At 36.3% G+C, this 23,832-nt stretch overlaps 1 protein-coding gene across 4 annotated transcripts in view; it reads left to right on the top strand.

Moving 5' to 3' along the window:
- The window catches only part of VPS50 (VPS50 subunit of EARP/GARPII complex), a 131,061-nt gene that overhangs the window by 27,613 nt on the left and 79,616 nt on the right, over positions 1-23,832 (top strand). For all 4 annotated transcript variants that reach the window (XM_006078319.4, XM_045166347.1, XM_045166346.1 and 1 more), the window contains exons 7-12: positions 542-659; positions 744-779; positions 2,576-2,658; positions 16,210-16,252; positions 17,729-17,827; positions 19,245-19,385. In XM_006078319.4, coding sequence (XP_006078381.3) covers positions 542-659; positions 744-779; positions 2,576-2,658; positions 16,210-16,252; positions 17,729-17,827; positions 19,245-19,385 — 520 coding nt within the window. The remainder of the gene's footprint in view (positions 1-541; positions 660-743; positions 780-2,575; positions 2,659-16,209; positions 16,253-17,728; positions 17,828-19,244; positions 19,386-23,832) is intronic.

The following is a 23,832-nucleotide window of genomic DNA, read 5'->3' on the forward strand; positions in this document are numbered from 1 at the left end:
CTCAAACTGTCTTTGGTGAAGGACCAGCCTTTTTTTTTTCTTTAATTTCCAACATGTTACAGATTGTTGTTTTTTTAAAATGCAATAAAAACAAATTGCTAGAATAAATTAAAAAAAAAAGACAAACACATATAAAATACAGTCTCATTTTTTCTATTATCAGATTCATTAAGCATAAAATTACCATGTCAACTTTTGCTCTGTGTTTTTAAAGTTTTTTTGGTTAGAGTCATCAAGCATAAAATTGTTTCGTCAACTTTTGCTCTACATGTTTCTAAATGCTTGCTCTCAATTTCTGTACTTTTCTTGTGATGAACTAGTAACAGTTTGAAGTTTGGTAGCAGACCACCTACCACTCTGGTAATGCTGGTTTATTTTGAGCCATTGAACAGATCGTTCAATCTGTTCAGTCGGTCAGAGGACTCACAATCCCCAAATTTAAGAGCAGTCCAGGATACTGTCTCATTAACTGCCTAATTGTTCTGTGTGTATAGTGTTCTTATACTAGAAAAACTGAACTATTTATTGCTCACTTTTACAGACACTTGAATATTGCAAAGGAAGGTTTTACTCAAGCTAGTTTAGGCCTCCTTGCAAATCAGAGGAAACGTCAGTTGCTGATTGAACTTCTGAAATCTCTGAGAACGATAAAAACATTGGTATATACCAGTTCCTTTTTAAAAATTAAAACTTAATTTTATGGTTGAAACAGGTTTTACCTTTGCATTTCTGTTATTTTTCAGCAAAGAACAGATGTCCGCTTAAGTGAAATGCTGGAGGTAAGTTTAGAAGGCTTGGAAGTTTGGTGCTCCTCATAATATTAGAGAATTATTGTGAAAAAAACTCAGATGTGCATTTTTCTCAAATTGGTGTATGGTGTAAAGAGCATTTTTAAACAGTAAAGGACCTTACTGTTTCTACTCTTGTGCATCTTTTTCTGTTGTCATAATAGACTTCATTCAGAAAAATTTATTGGGGGGAATGTTCAGTGTGTGGGAATGTTCAGTGTGTAGCAATGTAGGAATGTTAATTTCAGTATGTTTCTGTTATATCTGGGCCCAAATAGCAATGAAATTACCTTTCGCATGTAACATAAGGTAGTAATTTGAAGAAGATGGCATGTATTAGTTATTTTGGTGTCTCAATATATACACATATATTTTTTTAATTACTAATTTAAAAAATTTTTGGCTGTGCTGGGTCTTTGTTGCTGCACGAGGGCTTTCCCTAGCAACGGCAGACGGGAGCTCCTCTCCGTTGTGGTGACGTCTCTTGTTGCAGGGCACGGTCTCTAGATGCATGGGCTTTGGTAGTTCTGGCATGCAAGCTCAGTGTTTCTGGCGCGCAGGCTTTGCTGCCCTGCCCGTCTCAGACCAGAGACTGAACCTGTGTCCCCTGCATTGGCAAGCAGATTCCTATCCACTGGACCGCTAGGGAAGCCCTCATATATATATTGATTTTCTGAGTGAGCCATCTGTTTTCTCTTCAATGGCTTTCTTAGCATTTTTTATATACTTCTAAAGTTCACCAAGGCCTAATGTATTATGTGTGTTTCCCTATAATTCTCAAGCATCTTTAGGTAGGTACTTTGTCATGATCTCAGCATCCTCTATCGTTTGAATTGCCTTTGTTGAATTTAGATATGAAGTTAAGGAAAAAAATTTTTTTAATGGTTTTCTGTTTAATCACTGTGTTACTTCTAAACTATTACCACTGAACTATGGTTTAAAAAATCCATATGAAAAATTAATTTGGCAATAAATTACTCTGTTCAGGTGTTAAAAATATCCTGAGGCCATTAGTGAATATTTCACTTTATTTTCCAAATTTATTTAAGAATATGGATTCACTGATGGTAAAACTGTTGAATGTTGATTGCAAGTAGAATAAAATTGGAATCTTTTTTATATAAACACGACTGAAAGAAGATATGTTAACAGTTAAAGAACTCCTTCTCTCTGAAGCAGCTTATACTTCTGTGTACGCTTTGTCATGGTCATGGTCTCAGAGGGCTATTACTGTGTATTTATGGGCACAACATATTTTTTCCATGCTACGTTTTAGGTCTGGAGCTAGTTCCTTTGTTATATTTTACTATTTATCTGTTGTTGGTATTATAATCTTTGAGAAGAATTAAAACTTTCTGGTAGCGTAACTTTTAGATAGAGTATGAACAGAGGTTTATTCGTTTCAGAGGCTTTTAAAAATGATTTTTATTTTTGCCTGCACTGGGTCTTCATTGTTGTGCGTGGGCTTTCTCTAGTTGTGACAATGGGGTGCACAGGCTTCTCACTGCCTTGGCTTCTCTTACTGTGGGGCACAGGCTCTAGGCACTGGCTTTAGTACTGTGGGCTCAGTAGTTGTGGCTCAGGGGCCCTAGAGAGCAGGTTCAGTAGCTGTGGTGCATGGGCTTAGTTGCCCAGCATATGTGGATCTTCCCAGACCTGGGATATAACCCATGTCCCCTGCATTGCAAGGTGGAGTCGTAACCACTGGACCACCAGGGAAGCTCCCTTTTAGAGTCTTTTAAGAAAAATGTTTCCGTCCTAATGACTTCTGTTGTTACTCTCTCCAGGAGGAAGACTATCCAGGAGCTATTCAGCTGTGCCTGGAATGTCAGAAAGCTGCCAGCACTTTTAAACATTACAGTTGCATAAGGTAAGCTAACATCAAATTTTTAAAGCTGACTCTGCCATCAGTTTTAATATAGGAGTTGTGTAATATACAATGTTAATAAACATTGAGAATTACTAAGTGCTGTATCCTAGTTTAGCTTTCTTGTTTATAAATGGACAGTTCAGTAAAATAGGACATCCTTGGTGGCTCAGACAGTAAAGTGTCTGCCTACAATGCGGGAGACCTGGGTTCAGTCCCTGGGTTGGGAAGATCTCCTGGAGAAGGAAATGGTAACCCACCCCGGTACTCTTGCCTGGAAAATCCCATGGACAGAGGAGTCTGGTAGGCTACAGTCCATGGGGTCGAAAAGAGTCAGACATGACTGAGCGACTTCACTTTCACTTTTCACTTTCACAGTAAAATAACAATTCTTAAGGCTTGAAAGATGAGATAGATACTTTTGAATCCTGTTTCCTGTGACATCATTGTTAACTCTTCTTTTCATATTTTTTCCAATCTTACTGATTTCATTTTTCTGCAGTAGTAGAGAATAAATTCATCTGTTCTTGTCTTCATTGCACCTCTTGGGAATTCTTCCTCTTAACTTTGCCCAGCTTATAAATATTGCGAGTGTTGTCACAGTTTGTTTTTCAGATCCAGATGGTTCAACTGTTGGCTCATCATGATAAGAATTCTTTTGGAAAATTTAAAAGCAGTTTCACCTTATGTAATTGTCATCTTTGTAATATTTAAGTGATTATATAATTAACGTTTTGTATCTCCTGTTTGTTAATGTATTACATCTTCTGTTTGTTCGTGAAATGTGCTGTCTAAAAATAGCTGCTGCATCTTCTGCTCTGAGTGCTAACTTTTTAAATAGATTTTGATCTGTTTAAAATGAAGCTTTTGCATTAGCTGTGATAGTACCTTGCAGGGGTGGGGGTGGGCTCTAATCCTCATGTGTAATTTCTGTCATTCCTTTGGAACCATTGAAAATAAACATACAGTCTAAGGAAAATAGTGAGGTTTCCAGGCAAACCCAGTTTCAAATTAACTTCATACTAACCTTAGAATGTGGAGAAGGCAATGGCACCCCACTCCAGTACTCTTGCCTGGAGAATCCCATGGACGGAGGAGCCTAGTGGGCTGCAGTCCGTGGGGTTGCTAAGAGTCGGACACAACTGAGTGACTTCACTTTGACTTTTCACTTTCATGCATTGGAGAAGGAAATGGCAACCCACTCTAGTCTTCTTGCCTAGAGAATCCCAAGGATGGGGGAGCCTGGTGGGCTGCCGTCTATGGGGTCGCACAGGGTCAGACACGACTGAAGTGATTTAGCAGCAGCAGCCTTAGAATGTAGCCTGTTAGTCTCTCATGTATGGAGATTCCAGCTGTCAGTGAGCAGGATGCCCTGATGTTCTAGGTGTTGATTCCTTGTATCTGAAAAGATGAAAGGATTGTGAGAGAGTAAAACATTAGCACAGCTTTGAATTAATTTTTTTTTTAATATACTTGCACATAGGTCTCTACTGGGTATGCAATAACTGGGTATTTCCCCCTAGAGATGATATTTTTTATGGTTTTCGTTTCTCTAGGATTATGCATTTTGAAGCAACATACTTTTTATTTGATTAGGAAACACATAGTTGAGTAGTACCAGTGATATTTGGATTTTATCCATTTTGACAGTGATTAACTGTTACTATTAAAAACTTGATTATGTCATTTATATTTATTAGGTTGGATGAATAGAGTATTAGCTCTAGTATGTGAATATACTTGAACCATTTCTAGCAGGGCCTTGTGGCTCCCGAAGAAGCGTAACAACCATTTGCTTTATTTCGTGATGATATGTCTGTTAGAATTTCTCATTCTAAGTTTATTTCTGATTGGCTTAAAATAATTCAGGCAGCTATATATCTGTTGAGTGCTTATTATATGCCAGGTGCTTTGTTTTGGAATTGGTTGTATAGTGATGAATCACATAAAATATAATCAGTATAATCCTTGGTCTTCAAGATGGACTTGGATTGAGGTAGGCACAAGTAAGATGGGGCTTTAGAGAGAAGGAAGTTGAGCATGTGGCGGAAGCATTGGGATCTAATTCTCCTTAGGAGTCAAGACTAAGGAGGATCTGAAGGAGATGCAGGAGGGTTTAGCTAAGCAAGAGGATGCAGGGTGGTGGATATGAGATTATGGGTATTGTGATGAAGTTCTTTGTTGCAGAGATGTCAGGCAAAATGAGGACTGAAATTATCTATTGTATTTATAGCAACAAAGAAATCAAAGTTGACCTTGTTGGGGACAGATTTGGTTGAAGTGTAAGTATGAAAGTGAAAGTGAAGTCACTCAGTCGTGTCCGACTCTGTGACCCCATGGACTGTAGCCTACCAGGATCCTCCGTCCATGGGATATTCCAGGCAATAGAACTGGAGTGGGTTGGCATTTCCTTCTCCAGGGGATCTTCGCAACCCAGGGATCGAACCCGAGTCTCCCACATTGTAGGCAGACGCTTTACCATCTGAATCAGTACAGGATGAGGAAATTTTATAAAGAGGAAAGATGTGGAATTGAGAGGGACAAACCTGAGTGTTTGAAAATCAGTGGGAAAGAGTGAGAGATTGAAAAGAAGAGAGAACATCCTCCTAATAAGGCTTTGTAGAGATTATAGGAGAGATTGACTTTGAAAAGGTCCACTGTTCTTTTATAATAGGAAAGGATGAATGTGGAAATCTGGTGGCAAGAAACTGAGATGACATGTTGATACTTTATTTTTTCCATCAATTGCAATGTTTACTTTAGCTTTGTTAAAGTAAGTATCTTGATGAGAGTTGGCTATAAAAAATGTTTTTGAAAGAAACCCTTATTTGGATTTTTTTTCAGGTTGGCATGAAGTAGCCTCTAAACACTTTTTCACTTTTAGGTATATAGTGATGTGTGGAGGAGGTGTGACTACAGTTACCTCACCTGGTGAAAAGTTTTGAAATTGAAAAATCTGTAATGATGATTTAAGTTGATCATTGTTTTATTTTAGATGTACAGAATGTAAGAGGCGTGCTGTGTTTACATGTATTAGTGCAGTAATAATAAAAGGTTGACATATTCTGGAAATAGATAAAAATAGATGCACAGACTCATTGAAATGTCCTAAGGAATTCATTGTAGTGGGATTTTTACCTTAGGTTTCCTGGAAATTTGTTAGAATTGTGTTTTCGGCTTGGCAGTTTAGTGACAGTGAATTGCTTGGTGGTGATGACAGGCCTCCGACGACGCTTCTTCTCTTCCACACACAGCAGTGCTTCCCTGTCCTGCCTAACCCAGTCCCCTTCTCGAAGCTTCACCTCTTAGGTCACCCATTTGCTCCTAGTTGGGAGAACCTAAGCTTGTTCACCTCTTATAGAGCATACAATTTAGGATATAGCTATAGAGTTAATTGATACATAGGATAGACTGAGTCCATAAAAATAAAAGGAATTTTATTATATTAATAATTTCCTTTTAATTTTGTATTTATTAATTAAATGTACCTTTCTTATTCTATGCATTTTCTTCATTTTCCTCTTCTTCCGCTGGTCTTATGAGTGCAGTCAATATTGAACCTGTTCTTGAGCTCTCTCATTGGTTCAGACGTAATTCACAAGCACTTTAAATGTTCCTTCCATTTACCTGGAGCTGTGAATTTAGCCAAAGGCAAGATTTAATCTTTTGCTTAGATCTGAGTGATTCAAAAGTGAAAAATCATTTGACACTCTGGTAACCATAGAATAGTAATTAATTTCCAACTGAATTCACACTCATTTTCTTTAACATTTAAATTTAGTTTGTATTCCTATTGATGATTAGAAAATCAAGAAATATTTTTTTTAGCAGTGTCCTTTAAGAGAACCATTCCACGATTCCAAGTGTTTGGGAATTATCGGGTAATATTTGGTGTTTTTGTTTTTTTGTTGCAGGCAGATTCATCTGTACAGTGGGTCTATTCATGCACTTCTTAATTTTTCCTTAGTAGATTATATGTTCCTCTCTTCTTTCCCAGTCACATTGTTCCTTTATTGGAAATACAGTGTTTAATAGAAGACAGAGACTCTGTGGCCTTAGGAGTAGATTACATGGAACAAGTGAGGGTGAACTCTTATGATTCTGAAAGTAGAAAAAAGAGAATTCACAACTTTGCTTCTGCATAAAATGGCACTGACTGTATGCCTGATAAATTCGGGTTCTATGACTGTGTAGTGTAATACATGAAGTACCAAGTAATTCGGTATCTTGCATGATGTGACAGAGTTATATGGTTGGGATTTATCGGGAATAAGAATCAGGGTGTTTATCTTAAAGTGTGCCTAAATAAAGCATTAATTTCTTTATCACTTGAAATTTACCTAAATTAATTTCATGAAAAGTTATTAAAAGTCAAAACTTCTTTATTGCTTTTTAAAATTTCCTTTGAAAGAAACTACCTGAATGAATCTTAGCACATGCTAGATTATGCACCAAAAAGGTCATGCACCACCTGAACTGGTTTTGAGTACTGCACTTTAACGTAGACAGCTGTATTTAATTTCTGATAATCTTAAAATATCCTTTTTCCCTCCTCAGATGATGATCTTGGCAGTTGAAAGAAACTTGTAGGTTGTAGACCCTTAAATCATCGAATAATGAGTATAGCCTTTAGGTACAAGTACAGCAGTACCTGGGCTCCCCAGGTGGCTCAGTGGTAAAGAATCCACCTGCCAAGCAGGAGGCTTGGGTTTGATTCCTTGGATCAGGAGGATCCCCTGGAGAAGGAAATGTTGGCAACCCACTCCAGTATCGTGTCTGAGAAATCCCATGGAGAAAGGAGCCTGGCGGGCTATAGTCCATGGGGTTGCGTCGAGTCAGACATGATGTCGTGACTAAACAACAGACAACAGCAGTACTGGGCACTGTTCTTCTCCTGTGGCCCTTGATTCCATCTTAGCAAGCAGTGTCTGCTCTCTCTCTCTTTACACTCAGGCGAGGGGAGCCCAGGAGCCTCACCTGGAGTGATGAACAGTGAGTGTTTCTGCAGCATCACCAGGCTTGCTCACCTAGACTCACATGCAGGTCTGGAGTCCCTGTTGCTTGATTTGCTTGGGCTGAGTTATTGACACCATGCTATTCTGACACCAACTCCTTTCTTATCTTTTATCTTGTTTTCCTGTGCCTTCCTCCTCCAGGCAGTGCCATTTAAAACTAATGTAAAGTGAAATCTACATAAAACATGACACTTGAACAAAGTGGTCTTAAAAGGTGAAAGTTTTTCTTTCTGCCTACCTATCCTTCCCTTTCCTACTCCCTAGAGTAAACCATTTTTACAGCTTAATTTTCATCCTACCAGATTTCATTGTAATTTAAAAGACTACATTATAATAATAACCTTTTCCTGATTTATCGACGTAGATAGTTCTCGATAACTGTTTACCCCCCATAATAAAAAGCAATAAGAGATAGGCACGTGGTGCACTTCCTTTCACTTCTTTTCACTTCTCCATCTTCCAGGTTTTGTTCGTGAAACTGTTATTTTTACTTGGTCAAGTTTATAACATTTATATTCTTTACACAACTATAATTAAATCTCTGTTTTTTCTAATAGATTACTTCTAAAAAATTAATAGAAGTCATGTTTACTATATTATGGATATTTAAATATTATTATCTGCAGAACTGAGTGATTGGATGTATGAAAAAGGAAAAATAATCCTTTGTCTCTAAATGAAAATCCAAATCCATAGTGGTTTTCTGTTTCTGTTGAACGTTTTTCACTTTTGTAGGTCCTGCTCGGCTTCTGTCATCTTTGTAATACTCCATTTTTGTGCATTTCTTTGTTGTGTGTTGTTAGTTACCTCTTTGAAAATTTTTTTAATACAGGAAACTTAGGGGGTAAATTTTCAGATTTTGAAGTGACCATAATTTAGCCCATGCATGCAGGAGGAGAAGGGGGCATCAGAGGATGAGATGGTTGTGTGGTATCACCGACTCGATGGGCATGAGCCTGAGCAAACTCCAGGAGTTGGTGATGGGCAAGGAGGGCTGGTGTGCTGCAGTCCACGCAGTCGCAAGGAGGCGGACACAGCTTAGCAACTGAACAACAAATGATTGAAAGAAAAGTTATTTTTTTTCCTTAAAAAATGGAAGGCATTGCTTAGTTGTCTATTCAAGCCTCCTGTTTCGAAGGACAGAGTCAGATACTACTCCTTCTCATTTTACCAAAGAAATGGTGTCTGTCTTTTAGAAATTTTAAGGATTTTTCTTTTTTTCACTTGATCTAAAATTTCACCAGTCTAGAAAAGTTCTGTCTTAGATTCTTTACTCTAAGATGATGAGACAAGAATGAAGTATTATTTAGTGCTTAACTACATGAGATGCTGTGTTTACTTGTTATACCAAGAGGTTGTGAAATGTATTTGTTCTGTAGGAGTTGGTAAAACAGGCAGTTAACAGGCAGGACTGTGGGGTAATATGCCAGTTAAGACCACAGCATACATAAACAAAAGCCATCAGAGATGCTCAAGCTGTTAATGGCTCACTTCCCGTACCCCCATGGGAATGGGAAATACTGACATTTATAGGAGTGGGAGTAGGAGCTTGGCACCATTATCCAAGGCAGCACTGACAATACAGTAATTCTAAATTAGATTTTAATAAGGCTTTCTCACTAAAGCTTTATTCTTCAGTTTTAAACACTGAATCATGATAATAGTGATAATGATGATGATACAATTTTTGAAAAATTTTGGACTTTAATATATATCAAGCACTGTACTTACTTTTTATCTTTTAAAGATACTTAAACATCTTTTATTTAAAGATAATGTTCCTTATTTTTTCCTATTTAGCATTAACAAAATATCCCTCAGGTGGTGGTGTTTCCTCTCTTGTAGATGAGGACATTGATGCTCTGTAAAATGAGTGGCAAAGGCAAGATTTAAGTTTATATCTGCTGGGATACACATCTTGTTGTTCTTAACCACAACTATGGTAGGCCGTCTACCAATGTAATAGCTGTTATGTGCAGTGGAAGCTCATGGCCAGTAGGCCAATTTATATTATTTTGCTCCAATCTCTGAAGTATATCCTGACTAGAGTTAACTGTGTTTTTCCTAAACCTGTTTCTGCCAGTTGTGTTTGTTCCTGTCTTTATGTTGCTTGAGTAAATAAACTAATGAGGTGAAACAACTTTTTGAAAGTAAGTTGGATGCATTGGAAAAATAGAACTTATTGTTAAAAATAAATTTCCTTTTGAATCTTTTGTAGGCGAGACAACTCATAAAAAACTGGGGGATATAAGATAACTGTGATTTGGCATTCAGGTTGTTTTGCATTTGTTTTAGGTTCCTGCTTCCATTTTGAGAATCTGAAGCTTGAAATTACAGTCAATTTATTTGTGATCTGGTTCATATGAGACTAAGAAGTTAAAACTCCAGTCAAATGAAAAGACCTTGGCTCTAAGTCAGAAGTGGATGAGTGAAGTACACTATACAATTTTGGTTAAAATATTACGTGCCCACGCCAAGTCACTTCTGTTGTGTCTGATTCTTTATGACCCCATGGACTGTAGCCCACCAGGCTCCTCTGTCTGTGGGATTCTCCAGGCAAGAATACTGGAGTGGGTAGCCATTCCCTTCTCCAGGGGATCTTCCTGACCCAGGGATGGAACCTGGGTCCTCCCACACTACAGGCACATTCTTTACTATCTGAGCCACCGGCGAAGCCCTAAAATATTCAGTGCACATAAATATTCCTGTTTTAACTTTGATCAGTAGACCAACTAAAAGGTCTTCTGCCGAACTGTAGCACAGGGCTGCCAGAGGGCCTTTGTGTTTAAAGGGCCAGATAATAAATATTTTAAATTTTGCAGACCATAAGGTCTTGGTTGCAGTTACTCAGCTCTGCCCTTGAAGACCAAGAGTGGCATTAGACAATATGTAAACAAATGCATGTGGCTGTGTTTCAATAAAACTTTATTTAGAAACACAGCCTCTTGGCTAGATTTGACTCCTGAGCCTGGCTTCTGCTCTGGAATTATAATTCATAGAGTTTGGAAATGTTTTGAACATTTTTAGTGTCCTTAATAATGAATTCTGAACTTTCTATGTGGTGAATGGTTGTGTTGTGAGTTAGGTCTGGGATTTCTGAACAGTGTGTGGTCAGAGATCTCGGTTGATTCAAAGTGATCTTGGAGTTCTTTTACAGTTTTTCTGTGGTTGGAAGGATCCTGTGACACTTGATGGTACCTCAAGGTTGTTTGTTTAGCTTCAGTGTGTTTGAAAATCATGTTTTCTCTGAGGTCTGTTGATAAAACTCGGCAGCAGTGAGTAGATTGAAATCCTTGGAATTATATAATACCTCTGATCTAAACAGACTGGAGTTTCTGGGGGCCATGGGCACACAGTATAACTTTGGAAGGATAAATTTTACTTACGTGTGTTCCAGAGGTTTTAGCATTCTGCTGAATCATATACAAAGATGTGCTCATTGGTTAGCTGGTGTTCAGCATGTAATAAAACCTAGACACTTTAGAGCTTGAAGCAGCCCTTTAGATCCAGCCCACTTTTGTATAGGAAACTGGTGCCCAGGGTTATTAAGAGACTTGTCTTAAATCACCTGGCTTAATAACAAACCAGGGAAAGATCATTAAGAGGGTGATACCTCCATACCATCTTGTCTTTCAGTACAGTCAAATTGCAGTTTTCTTTCCTGCACTGGAGAAGGAAATGGCAACCCACTCCAGTGTTCTTGCCTGGAGAATCCCAGGGACGGGGGAGCCTGGTGGGCTGCCGTCTATGGGGTCGCACAGAGTCGGAAGCGACTTAGCAGCAGCAGCAGGACGCATTTTGTGAGTTTGTGTCCCAGAGCAGCTACTTAAAAGGAAAGTTAATTATTTATGAATGTTATTTTTAATATTTTCTGTAGTGATTATAAAAATGCCCTGCAAATTGTTTGAGTCATTCCACTCACTTGCAAATAGCTTTTAATAGCTTTTAGTCTTTCATCTTACAACTAGTAATTTTTTTGACCATAATATAGCTTTTATTTATCCAAATGTTCATGACTAGGTCCTTTTTAAATACTCTGATTAACTGACCCAAATAACTGAAATTCATATTTCTAAATGATGGCTGAGGATTTCTTTAAAGACCACATTTAATATGCCCACTCCTTAATCATATTTTTATGTGTATATCTTTAATTAGTAGCCAACTGTTATCAAACTACAGTTGTAGATTTTGAAAGCATTTTTTAAAATTTATTTTTAATTGGTGGATAATTGCTTTACAATGTTGTGTTGGCTTCTGCCATACAGCCACAAGAATCAGCCATACCTATACATAGATCCCTTCCCTCTTGAAAGCATTTTTAATAAAACCAAGATGGTTGATTTATAGATTTATTTAAAAATTTCTGCATACCATATACATCACCATGCTTGCATTATTAACTCTTAATATATAGGCTACAAAATCATTTTAACCACGAATAATAGAAGGAATAAAAGCACCTAGATTTATAATATTGTGAATAAACTCTAAAGCCCATTTTTTCAGTTGAGAAGCTGAATAAGTTGTTACTGTCACCTCTGAATTAGTTTAGATATATTCCTTTTTTCTCCAAACTCAATATTCCCTGAAAGAATATGTTTACGAATTCTGATACTTATTATTCTGGGTGTTTTTGCCTCTCCATGTCTGTGTCTTCAGCCTTAGTGAACTTCTGAGCGCTGTGTGATAGAGGAGTAGAACCAACTTCTCTGCTTCTCTCTCTCTCTCTTGCTCCTTTTTTTTTTTTTTTTTTCCACCTTTACTAAGACCCCTGTAGACCCAGAGTCCAGTCTGACTCTTATTCTTCTAAAATGTTCTCCTTTCTTTTTTTAAAATTGAAGTAGAATATGGGGGCTAAAGGAATGATGGTTAAAGTTTGCTGTTTTTTGTTTGCATTGCAAATTTGACTCAGCAGATGTTTATTTCCTGCTCTGATTCAGGCAGTGAATTTAGTTAGTCCTGGGGAATCCCTGGGGAACAGCCACAGTCTGCTCTGATAAATAGTCACAGATACTTCTTTACTCTAATTCAGGGTGCTGTAAACACAGCATTGTGTAACTTAAGGAAACAGGAGAGAGAGACTTCCCAGAAAAAAAGACATTTGAGAGTGAGAAAAAGGGAATGTACTATATAGCTATTGTGAACATTATATGCAAGAATAGAGAATGGAAAAGCCTGGGGTTTGTTTGGGGAATTGCACCTTGTCCATCTGACTAAAATATAGTTGCCCTTGAACAAACCTAGGGGTTAGTGGTGCTCACTCTTGGCTCAGTCGAAAATCCACATATAACTTGCCTACTTGGACCTCTGAATAGGTGATTCCGCATCTATGGATTCAACCAACTGAGGATCAGGAAGTACTGTAGGATTTACTATCGAAAAACATCCGCTTATAAGTCGACCAGTGCAATTCAAATGCCTGTTGTTCAAGGGTCAACCATAGAGGCACTGAAAAGTGAATGGGAAGTTAATTTTTTGTCAGTTATGAAGAGTCTTAAGTGCCATGCTAATTTAGGGCTTTATCCTTGGTTTCATGGGGAATCACCAAAAGTGTTAAAGCATGGATTAATACGATTTTTATTTCTGCTTCACTTAGGAACTGCAAACTCAGCTGTCTTTAGGGACCAGGCAGGGTAGCATCCCTATGAAGCTGCCAGATGATAGCAGGAAATGGCCAGGTGCACAGGACTGTTGTCTTTTTTGTTGAGGTGCTCAGTTGAGTCCGATTCTTTGTAACCCTGTGGACAGTAGCCCTCCAGGCTCCTCTGTCCTTGGGGTTCTCCAGGCAAGAATACTGGAGTGGGTAGCCATTCACTTCTCCAGATTCCTACACTGTTGGTTGACAGATATGAAGGCTTGTTCATTTCAGTTTTTACTTGAGAGCATAATCTTCCATTCTCAACCTTAATTAAAAGCATGCTTATGGTACACAGTATTTGTTGAAAATGGCCTAATTCCTCCATGGGTTTGAATGTTTATCTGTGAGACCTTCAAAACTGGGTACTTGTATTATTGTTGGTTTCACTTTCCTGACAGATTGCTTTGCATTTGTATATGTCTGTATCTTTCTGTCAAACCACTTTGTTGTTATCTGCTCAGTTTGCATTAAAAGGCTCTCTAAGGGAGGCCATGAATCATATTGTATATTCTATAAGGCTGTTGCCCAGGGTGTTGTGCCATAGGAGATAAAATATTGCTGTTCTCTTTATCAAGACTGGCAAAATTTTCTCTCTGAATTTAATGCCAGTGAAAGTGAGTTTTGTCTCTTTGTTTTTGTTCTTTCTCTTAAATTACTGGTTTGTTTTGATATTCTGGACACCAAATTGTGTACTGTGGCCTTCCCTATTTGCTTTGGCTGCTAGGACTTTGAGAATCACATTGATAATCAGATGAGAGTTGTAAGGAAAAAAACAAACAAACAAAAAAAACCCTTGTATAATTTTGCTGTGAAACTGCATCTTTCTCTTGTTCTTACTATTTTATTTTACTTTTACCTTAATCCCTTTTGTCAAAACATTTTCTCTAAAATTATATTTACTTTTTTAGATAACAGCAGATATTTTTTAGTAATGAGGTATTATAATTCAAATAATATCAGTTGTTTTTAAACTGACCTCTTGAGAATTAGGGGTTCCCTGATGGCTCAGATGGTAGAGTCAGCTTGCAATGTGGGAGACCCCGTTCAATCCCTGGGGTCAGAAGATCGCTTGGAGAAGGAAGTGGCAACCCACTTCAGTATCTTGCCTTGAAAATCCCATGGACGGAGGAGGCTGGCAGGCTACACCCCATGGGATTGCAAAGAGTTGAGCACGACTGAGCAACTAACACTAACGCTGGAGGATTAAAGGGGAAAAAAATCAGATTCAATCACACACCCTAAATGTATAACTCAATACATTTTTACAAAGGGAACAGAATTGTATAATTACTTCCCAGAAATAAAAACAGAACTAGAACATTTCTAGGACCCTAGAAACTTCCTTCATGCCTCATTCCAGTCATTATATTGCCAGGGTAACCACTGTTCTGGTTTCTGTCACTAACGTTATTTTTGCCTGTTTTGAACTTTATGTAAATGGAATCATGCAGTATGTATTTTTTAAACTGACATCTTTTGTATTATGTTTTTGAGATTCAGGTGACACATTTTCATTGCTATAGTATTTTATCATATAAATAAATGTATCCCTTTAATTTTTCATAGACAGTTGAGCTGCTTCAAGTTTTTGCCTGTTACAAATAATGTTGTGAGGATTGTGAATGCGCTTCTGGTAGATACACCTGCAGTAAGTGTATGTTGAGTTTCAGGAGGTATTAATGGTTCCAGAGAGGTCGTATCACTTTTCCCTTCTCCAGCATTGAGTTGAGTGTTTTATTCTACATTCTTGCCAACATTTGTTGACATTGTTTTTAATTCTTTAAAAATATTTTTAGCCATTCTAGTCATTTGTTATAGTCTTTTTGTAGTTTTAATTTGCATTTCCTGAATGCCTGAAAGAGTACATATTTACATGTTCATTGGCCAATTGAATTTCTTCTTTGTCAAATATTTAAGGCTTTTACCCATTGTCTTTATTTTGTTCTGTTGACCTGTTAACATGTTCTTATGATAAGTGCCACACCGCCTTACTGCTGTGACTTTATAGTAAGTCAGCCTGTTTTTAGTGTGTCTTACAGCATTGTTCTTTGGGGTTTGCTTAACTAGTCTTGGCCCTTTGAGTTTCCACATAAATTTTAGAAGCAGCTTGTCAATTCCTCCATTAAAAAGCCCATTCACTGGCTTAATATTAATAATATATCAGTTATTTTAGGATATCATTTTTGTGAGAATTGGTATCAGTTGTATTAAAAATTTTAGTCTGTTTATATGGTATATACCTCTGTATAATGGTCTTCTTTATTTTGGCTCTGTTTTGTATTGTATATTCTTTATTTGGTTTATTCCCAGGTATTTGGTTTTTTGAAACGTATCTTCAAAAATTTCATTGTCTAATTCCTTGTTTTGATATATAGAGATTAGTTTTATCTTTATTTTACTTTTCATCTATATTACACACATTATCTTTAAAACTTGCTGCTGCTGCTGCTGTTAAGTCGCTTCAGTCGTGTCTGACTCTGTGCGACCCCATAGACGGCAGCCCATCAGGCTCCTCCGTCCCTGGGATTCTCCAGGCAAGAACACTGGAGTGGGTTGCCATTTCCTTCTCCAATGCATGAAAGTGAAAAGTGAAAGTGAAGTCGCTCAGTCGTGTCCAACTCCCAGCGACACCATGGACTGCAACCCACCAGGCTCCTCCATCCACAGGGCACTTAAATTCTTAGTTTTATCTATAAATTCTTCAGGATTTTCTGTGATGACTCTTATTTCTTTCTTTCTAATTTTTTTCCTTTTGTTTATTTTTCTTACCTTATCATACTGTCTGTACAATCAGCACAAATTAACTGCTCATACTATTGATTTGTCAGTTTTAAGTGTTTATTCATCTAGTTTGTCTCTTTTAAAGATTGACACACCTAATTCTGTTTTATTTAATAGTGAACTGAATTCAAAGTTGCAAGATACTTTAGAACAAATTGAGGTAAGAAGGATTATATCTTAAGTTAAACGACTTTCTTTTCAGAGGTTTCTGAATAGCATAGGTGTATCTTACGTTTTGACTTCCATATTCTTACCAGTGTTTCTAGATCACTAGTCTTTGTGTTTTTCATTTGGAATGTCTGTTAATGTTAACAGACTTGGTCAAGTTAATGTTAATTTACTCGTCCTCTCAAAGATACTTTAGGAATTATAGTGTCTGGAAAGAGTATTTGAAAATATTACCATATCTACAGAGATTCCTAAACTCTTAGTTATAGGTGTGTGCTCACATAAACTATAGGCAGAGTATTTACCACGTATTAATTATTTTTTGATTATCAACTATTTCTCCTTTTTAGCCTACTGAGTTTAAGAATGATTTTTGATTGATGATAACCCTCCTAAATTCCTAAACCTCATAATAACATCTCACACAGTTCCTCAAACGTGTAGAAACTGGAAATGAAAAGCTATGTCATTGTGAGCATAAAGTCTTCCTCAGCAATCTTTGTAAAGCAGAGGGTTCATTTAAATACATTTAATAAGAATTATTTAGTTTCTTCTGAGATTTTATTTTGTTTTCCTGATGAGAGCTCTTACAAAGGTTGAGGCTAGACTTTCAAATGACCTTTGTGAAAGTAGTTTTTGATCATAAATGCAATTATTTCCATAGTAGGAATGATAATTTATTTGGTAAGCATAAATAGAATTATTTTGAAAATCCCTTAAGTAAATAAATGATTATTTATTTATTTTTTATTTTCTTTTTTTCTTTTTTCTTTTTTTGATCACCTGAATATTTTAATGAAGACTTTCTTTTGAAAACTCAGTTTTCTTCATTCTTATAATTTAAATAAAATCATTGAGATAGAAACCCATAAACAAGGTGGATACACTTAGATACAAAAAGGCAATACCTTGAGGTGTATACTTTTAAGTCAGTGTAGTTTTGTTGAGAATTACTTTTCAGTGATTAAGAAGGGTTTTATTTTTCAGTAGTCCTACAAACTCATTTCATATAATTACACGATTTTAGCTGATGCTTAATGAAACATAAAACTAAGTAAAAATAAGAACTAGAATTCCTTTAGAGACTATTATAATTATTTTGTGTCCCTTGAAACAGTTGGCAAAAAAAATTTTTTTAATTCACATATTAATAACATCTCAATAAACTTGAGTACAGTTGGTAATAAGAATTATAGTTTATTCCCTGGTGGTTAGGACTTGGTGCTTTCATTGCCATGTCCTGGGTTTGATCCCTGCTTGGGGAACTAAGAGCCTGCCAGCAGTGTGGTGCAGCCAAACAAAATGACAACTTATATTTTTCATTAAATTTGTTTTTGACTGTTAAATCCAGTGTGATAGTAATGTGTTTAGATATTAATTAAAAGTGAGGAATTAGTCGTAATATTTTCTTATTGCCTTGAAAACATGATTCCTTAACCAACTCTCACCTTCTCTTTTGTTTACATAGGAACAGTTGGATGTTGCTCTGTCCAAAATATGCAAGAATTTTGACATTAACCACTACACCAAAGTTCAACAAGCTTATCGACTTCTTGGAAAAACACAGGTAAGTTTTGAAAGGATTTTTTTTTTCTTAATCAGTAATCTATTGCTCTTCCTGATTGCTTAAGTTTGAATATTAGTAATGTAGTGTGCTTAAACAGTTTCATTGAAGAAAGTACATTTTTATGATGTGTTAGCAATGGTAGCAGGATCACATAAGCGCAGAGTGTGGGTAGTTTGGTTAACACATTACTGAGGTTTGTTTTAAACTATGAAGTGTGTCTCAGGTTTAATATTTTCATCATTTCCTGTAGGTTTTTAAAAAAGTATACTATAATTCAGTGGGTGAGGATATGTAGTCTCTTGTACCTCAGTTCTTGGTCCTGAATAAGAACTTTTAAGGTTGGAATCTCATGGTTCCTAGACGGGCCAGTGTGATTCCCTCACAGTGGTCTGTAAACTTTTGTGTATTGTGTACATTTGTTGTAAAGCGGGTCCGTTTCTTTTATCAGCGTTTTCAAAGGATTTTGTTATCCCCAGAATGTCCTCACATTCCCATAATGCATGTCTTTACCTGTTCTTACTACTCAGGGGCTTCCTTGAAAAGCCTGAAGTGGAGGCCATAGTTTGAAAGTTAATTACGTCTTCTACATATAGGAGTATACATTTTTCTTGAGAACATCAAAACATTGATGTAAATTTTTTTTTCCCTTAAATATAAGTCTCTTTTATTAGAAGGAAATGTAAGACTTTACCAGGCTATTTACATTGTGTAATGTGAATAAAGAAATATGGTTATTTATTGTACTTAATTAGTTTTGATGTCTTAAGATATACCTAGGGAAAATACAAGAAGGAAGGCATTTGGTAATTTTGAGGGATATGTATTTTCAAAGGTCTTGAAGCACCTATAACTTCTAATTTTCCCCATTAGATGAATTCTTTCTCTCATTAAATATTTATTGTTGCCAACTGTGTGCATTGCTCCAGGCATCTGGATATAAGCCCTCGTGTATCTTACCTTCTAGTTTGGGAGACAGAAATTGAAAGAAAATCTGTGTAAGGGTACAGAGTGATGCAAAGTACTGGTTTGTATGGGATAGTCAGGAAAGGCTTCTCTGAGAAGGTGACCACTGAGAATCCTGAAAATGAAAGGATGGCAGAGGGAATTCAAAGGTGTGATTAGACATGACATGTTTGGCAAACTGGGTACCAGTCTTAAATATGACTGGTACCATAAACATAAACTGGTACTGTAAACACAGCAGAGCCGTGTTTATGATTCAGGTTTATCTGTAGTGGTATGATGTTGTGGTTGTTTGAAGAGTTAGCTGCAAATAATCAACATTTATAATTCTGTGAATAATAGTTATTTGTGCTGCAGGTAAAATTGGTAAAGATTGTTTCCTATGTTTTTCAAATCAGTTTTTATCTTAGTAACTTATTTTAGTAATAGGCGATTATGTGCTTTATTTCCATAGACAGCAATGGACCAACTTCATATGCACTTCACCCAAGCCATTCATAACACTGTGTTTCAAGTTGTTCTTGGCTATGTGGAACTATGTGCAGGAAACACAGATACAAAATTCCAAAAGCTGCAATATAAGGATCTCTGTACGGTATGTTATAACTTAATTACTGTTCATATGAATCTCTCATAGTTTTTAAATTCATATTCCATTTTTCCCAGAGCCTACTATCAGAAGATGTCACTAAAATAAAAACAAATATGTTTGCCACAAGTTTTTTTTTATTCCTTTCCTCATAGAGAAACTGGAAGATTCAGTCACATAAATAGTAAAGGTGGATGAGATGGTACCTGTTTGTGGAGTACAGTTGCTTCTAAATGGACTTTCTACCCATTTAAAGCTCTTTTTACCATTCTGTCTCAGACTGTGAATTCTATTCTACAGTGGCATGTAGGGTGTTTTAAAGTCATCTTTGCTGATTTTCCTTACATATGTTCAATCAGTCTTTTCATGTATATAAATGCTGTTTCTGTCAGCATCTGTAACCAATTTTTCTTTTTCACTCTTAAAGAAGCATAGATCTGTAGGTAATATAATCCACAGGTGGGAAGTGATCCAAGTTGGGTTCTATTTTCAAATTGTTCCTTCCGATGGATTGATGTACGTATGGGAGGAAAAGAGAATGATGAACATCTAGGAGAATGGTGGTGTTACTTGCTTTTACAAGGAATCCTGGTTTGCAGTGGAAAATCATCATTTCTATTTGATACACATTAACATTCAAGCAGACTTATTGAGGCAGTTGAGTATAAAAAGATCAGTACTGAAGTTATAGGCTGGGGACCATCAGCATTTAACTGTATTTTAAGCCATGGTGCTGGATAAGAAGATTGGGGAAAAGGGTGGAGAGAAAGAAGACATGAGGGCCTTGGGCCTGTGACATGCAGAGATTGGGTGGGGGAGGAGGGCCCAGTAGAAAAGCCGGAGAAGGAGCAGCTGGCTGGGGAGGAGGAAATCTAGGAAATTGTGTTGTCACATTAGCTTACAGAAGGAAGTGTTTATGGAACAATCAGCTGTAAACCTAAGTCAGATGCTTCTAAAGAGTCTGAATAAGTGGTCATAGAACTGATTCCTTGACTTGACAATATGGAAGTCATTGTTGACCTTGGTCTCTTTAAGTCTAGCCCAAGAATATCTTATGTCACTGACTGGAGAATTTCTAGAGTTTTTTTCCCTAATGTCCCCTAGAAAATAACAGTTCTTAGGAAGTAGCTCTGTATTCTGTACTGTAATTATGTCTGGGAATTAGTGTGAAGTTAATGTTCATAATGAGTTTGTCAAAAGTACAGGTTATATGTCCATTGGGAACTGGGGAAATACTCTTACTTAACCTCCAACAAATATTCCAGAAGGTTGTGATTATAATGATAGCTTAAGGATTAAGTTAATAAGGATGTTTGTTAATATAGGTTAAAATGTCTTTTTAAAATCACTTCATAAATCACAGGCACTGTTTCACAAATTTTACAATCAGTTGTGCAATATAGTTACATAATTCTATTTTAAATACCCAGTTTTAAGAACAGCCATTGTTTGATAACTTTCAATGATTTTGAAATATATCATTTATTTTCTTAGGTTGATAATATACATTTTTAAATTAAATGTCCAAAAAGTCAGTTTTACTTTTTGATTCTGTTAGTGTTGCTATTACTAATAGATGGCTTAAATGGTAAAGCAATTTATTGCAAGTTAGTGATTTTTCTGTTAAAGCAGAAAATAACTTTTAATAATTTAAAATAAATATTTTTAAACAAATTAGGCTTTTGTTCTTCAGTCTTTTTTACTTTGGTTAAATCTGGCATGTCTGTATGCCTGGACGGGGGAGCCTGGTGGGCTGTAGTCCATGGGGTCGCTAAGAGTCGGACAAGACTCAGCGACTTCACTTTCACTTTTCACTTTCATGCATTGGAGAAGGAAATGGCAACCCACTCCAGTGTTCCTGCCTGGAGAATCCCAGCGATGGGGGAGCCTGGTGGGCTGGCGTCTGTGGGGTCGCACAGAGTCGGACACGACTGAAGCGACTTAGTATTAGCATGCTATTAAAAGTCAAAGACATATTTTTACTTATGCTTCTTGAGAATATCCTCTATGCTTTTATATAACACAAAGATGAAAGTTGTATTTAGCTTATACATTTTTATGAACAAAATTTTGTTCTTAAGATGTTTACCATAGCTTTTAAAAATAATTTCTTTTACTTTTTCCTAAAAGGCTATGAAATAACCTTTTGAAGTATCTGTGTATATTTAAATTATCAGATAACAAAGGGCTTATCTTTCTTGAGTAAGTTCTTATTAAAATTACTCCAGAAACATTTGGTAGTTCTTTATAAAGTTATCCATATTTGTGTGATAGTAGGTGAAATATCTCTAATTAAATTAGGGAAACAACTAAATTAAGGAAACATCTGATTTATTGGTACATTAGTGCTTAGTCATAGAAAACAGCCCCCCTGCACCCACACACATACAGAGAGCAGCTGGCATGTACATTATTATTCATCTAACATAGTTGTACATTTCTGGTTCATACTCAAACTGTTCTAAAAACATTAGTTGAAGTAGTTTTTGGTGTAAAGTGGTGAGAATAGTATTGAATGTTAATGATGCATTCATGGAGGCATTTCTTTTGAGGAATGGATTTAACAGAATTAGGTATGATAGGGTCTTTAATGTTGCAAGAACAGACATAGAAGAACTGAATAATGAGATAAAGAATATGATGCATTTTAAGGTGGCCCACTTTCTCTGGCACTATTCTTGATAAAAAATTAAGGAAGTTTAGAAATTACCTAAGGCCTCTTGCAAGTATGTAAGTCAGTGTTGTTGCAGGCAGACAGGAATGTGAACATGTCTTATAAGCCTAAGTTTTAATTTTTTCTATAATATTAAGTGATATTTGACCTTTTTAAACCAGGTAAGTTAGGAAGAAATTATCTCATATCAGATTTATTTATTTAGTTTGATGGACAGATGTGTACTTTTAGTTATATAAATAAAAGTGGTTTACTCGGGAGAGGAAAAATAGAAGGAACTCTTAGAAGTTCAGTAAGCTGATGAAACTTAAATATGTTTTCCTGGTGAGAACAATATCAATGATCTCGAATGGCGTAACTCAGGCAGGGGAGGGGATTTGTGAAGGAGCCTTATATTAGAATGTATGGTTCTTAAATTTTTCAACATACGGCACTTGGGCATCATTTTTGCCCTGATAAAATGAGCTGATCATAATTATTGAGGATATACCAGTTCAGGAGCATATGTGGCAATGAGTGCCCAGCTAAGAAAGAAGCAACAGAGCCCTCAGGGCATATATGCAGGGTGTTGACGAGAAGCGAGAAGGAAGATCCCAGGCATTTGGGCAGCGGTTTGTTTTCTCTGTAGAGCAGCAGTATTTTCAAGGAAGGCTTTACTAGTAGATAAACATTTAAATATAAGAATAAAAAAATAAAAAATGGTATACTGATCGAGTTGAGAGAGGGATAGAGTTCTTGTAAACAGGGAACCATTTTGTTTCCTTTAAATGGAAAGAGATCAGAGATGAAAAGAGAATCATTTGCTTGTGCTTATTCACAGTATTATTTTAAACCACTCACAGATGTCTTTCTATTACTAAAATGGGCTAGAATGAAATCGAACTCTTTTTTTTTTTTTTCTTTTTGGATATTCCTTTACAAAGAAACCTGGGGCAAAACTCATGTTCTGTTTTTATTTTCTTTGGTAAACAGAGAACCAGCATTCTTCAGGGCAGCAGCTTACTGTCCCATTATAAAGTGTCTGCCCTGTGTCCTGTTACCATTGCTTTGTGTTTAAAAGTTGAGTTGACTTTGAACTTTTTGAAGTCATTTTGCAATTGAATGTACTTTCTTTACTAAACTGTGTTTTCTAAATGACTAAAAGTACAGTTTTTGTTTGTATAGTTTATCTTTCAGTCTTGTTTTGCTATTTATCTTGAACGTCTTGACTTAAGAGTTTTAAATCAGTTTTGGCTCTTTTAAAAAATACTTACATTATTTTGCAGCACAAATGATGGAGTACTACTTACAAGGAAAAGTTTGAAATGAGAATTACATCACGTTCATTTCTGGCAAGGGCCAATGTAAAGGGGAGAGTAGTCATTTTATTTGATTAAAAAGCCTTTTTGTGATTGCATTTATCAATGCATTGATGTACCTTGCATATTTACACCAGTTTGTGGAGAGATTTAAAAACATCAAGTGGAAGAAGCTCTTTATTTCGTGACTTTGTAGGGAAACCCTGTGTAGATTTTTTTGAAAGTTTATGAAGTATGCATAAATTTTTAGTGTTTTTAAAACATTTTTTTTTTTTTGGCGGCTTATGAGTTTCCATGGGGAGCTTATTTCAGGATATTAATTAGGGTGTTATTGATTAATTTTATAATAATAGAGCTGGCTAAGCTGGCTGCATTTTCTCAGCCATTTTTCAGTTGTTCATTTCCAAATGATTTTATTGAGTTTTGAGTTCTGTTTTTGAAATGAACTTGGCAATGTAATAATACTTGGGGGAAAATGTAG

Source organism: Bubalus bubalis, chromosome 8 (genome assembly GCF_019923935.1).
Source record: "Bubalus bubalis isolate 160015118507 breed Murrah chromosome 8, NDDB_SH_1, whole genome shotgun sequence".
Taxonomy (NCBI): Eukaryota; Metazoa; Chordata; class Mammalia; order Artiodactyla; family Bovidae; genus Bubalus; species Bubalus bubalis.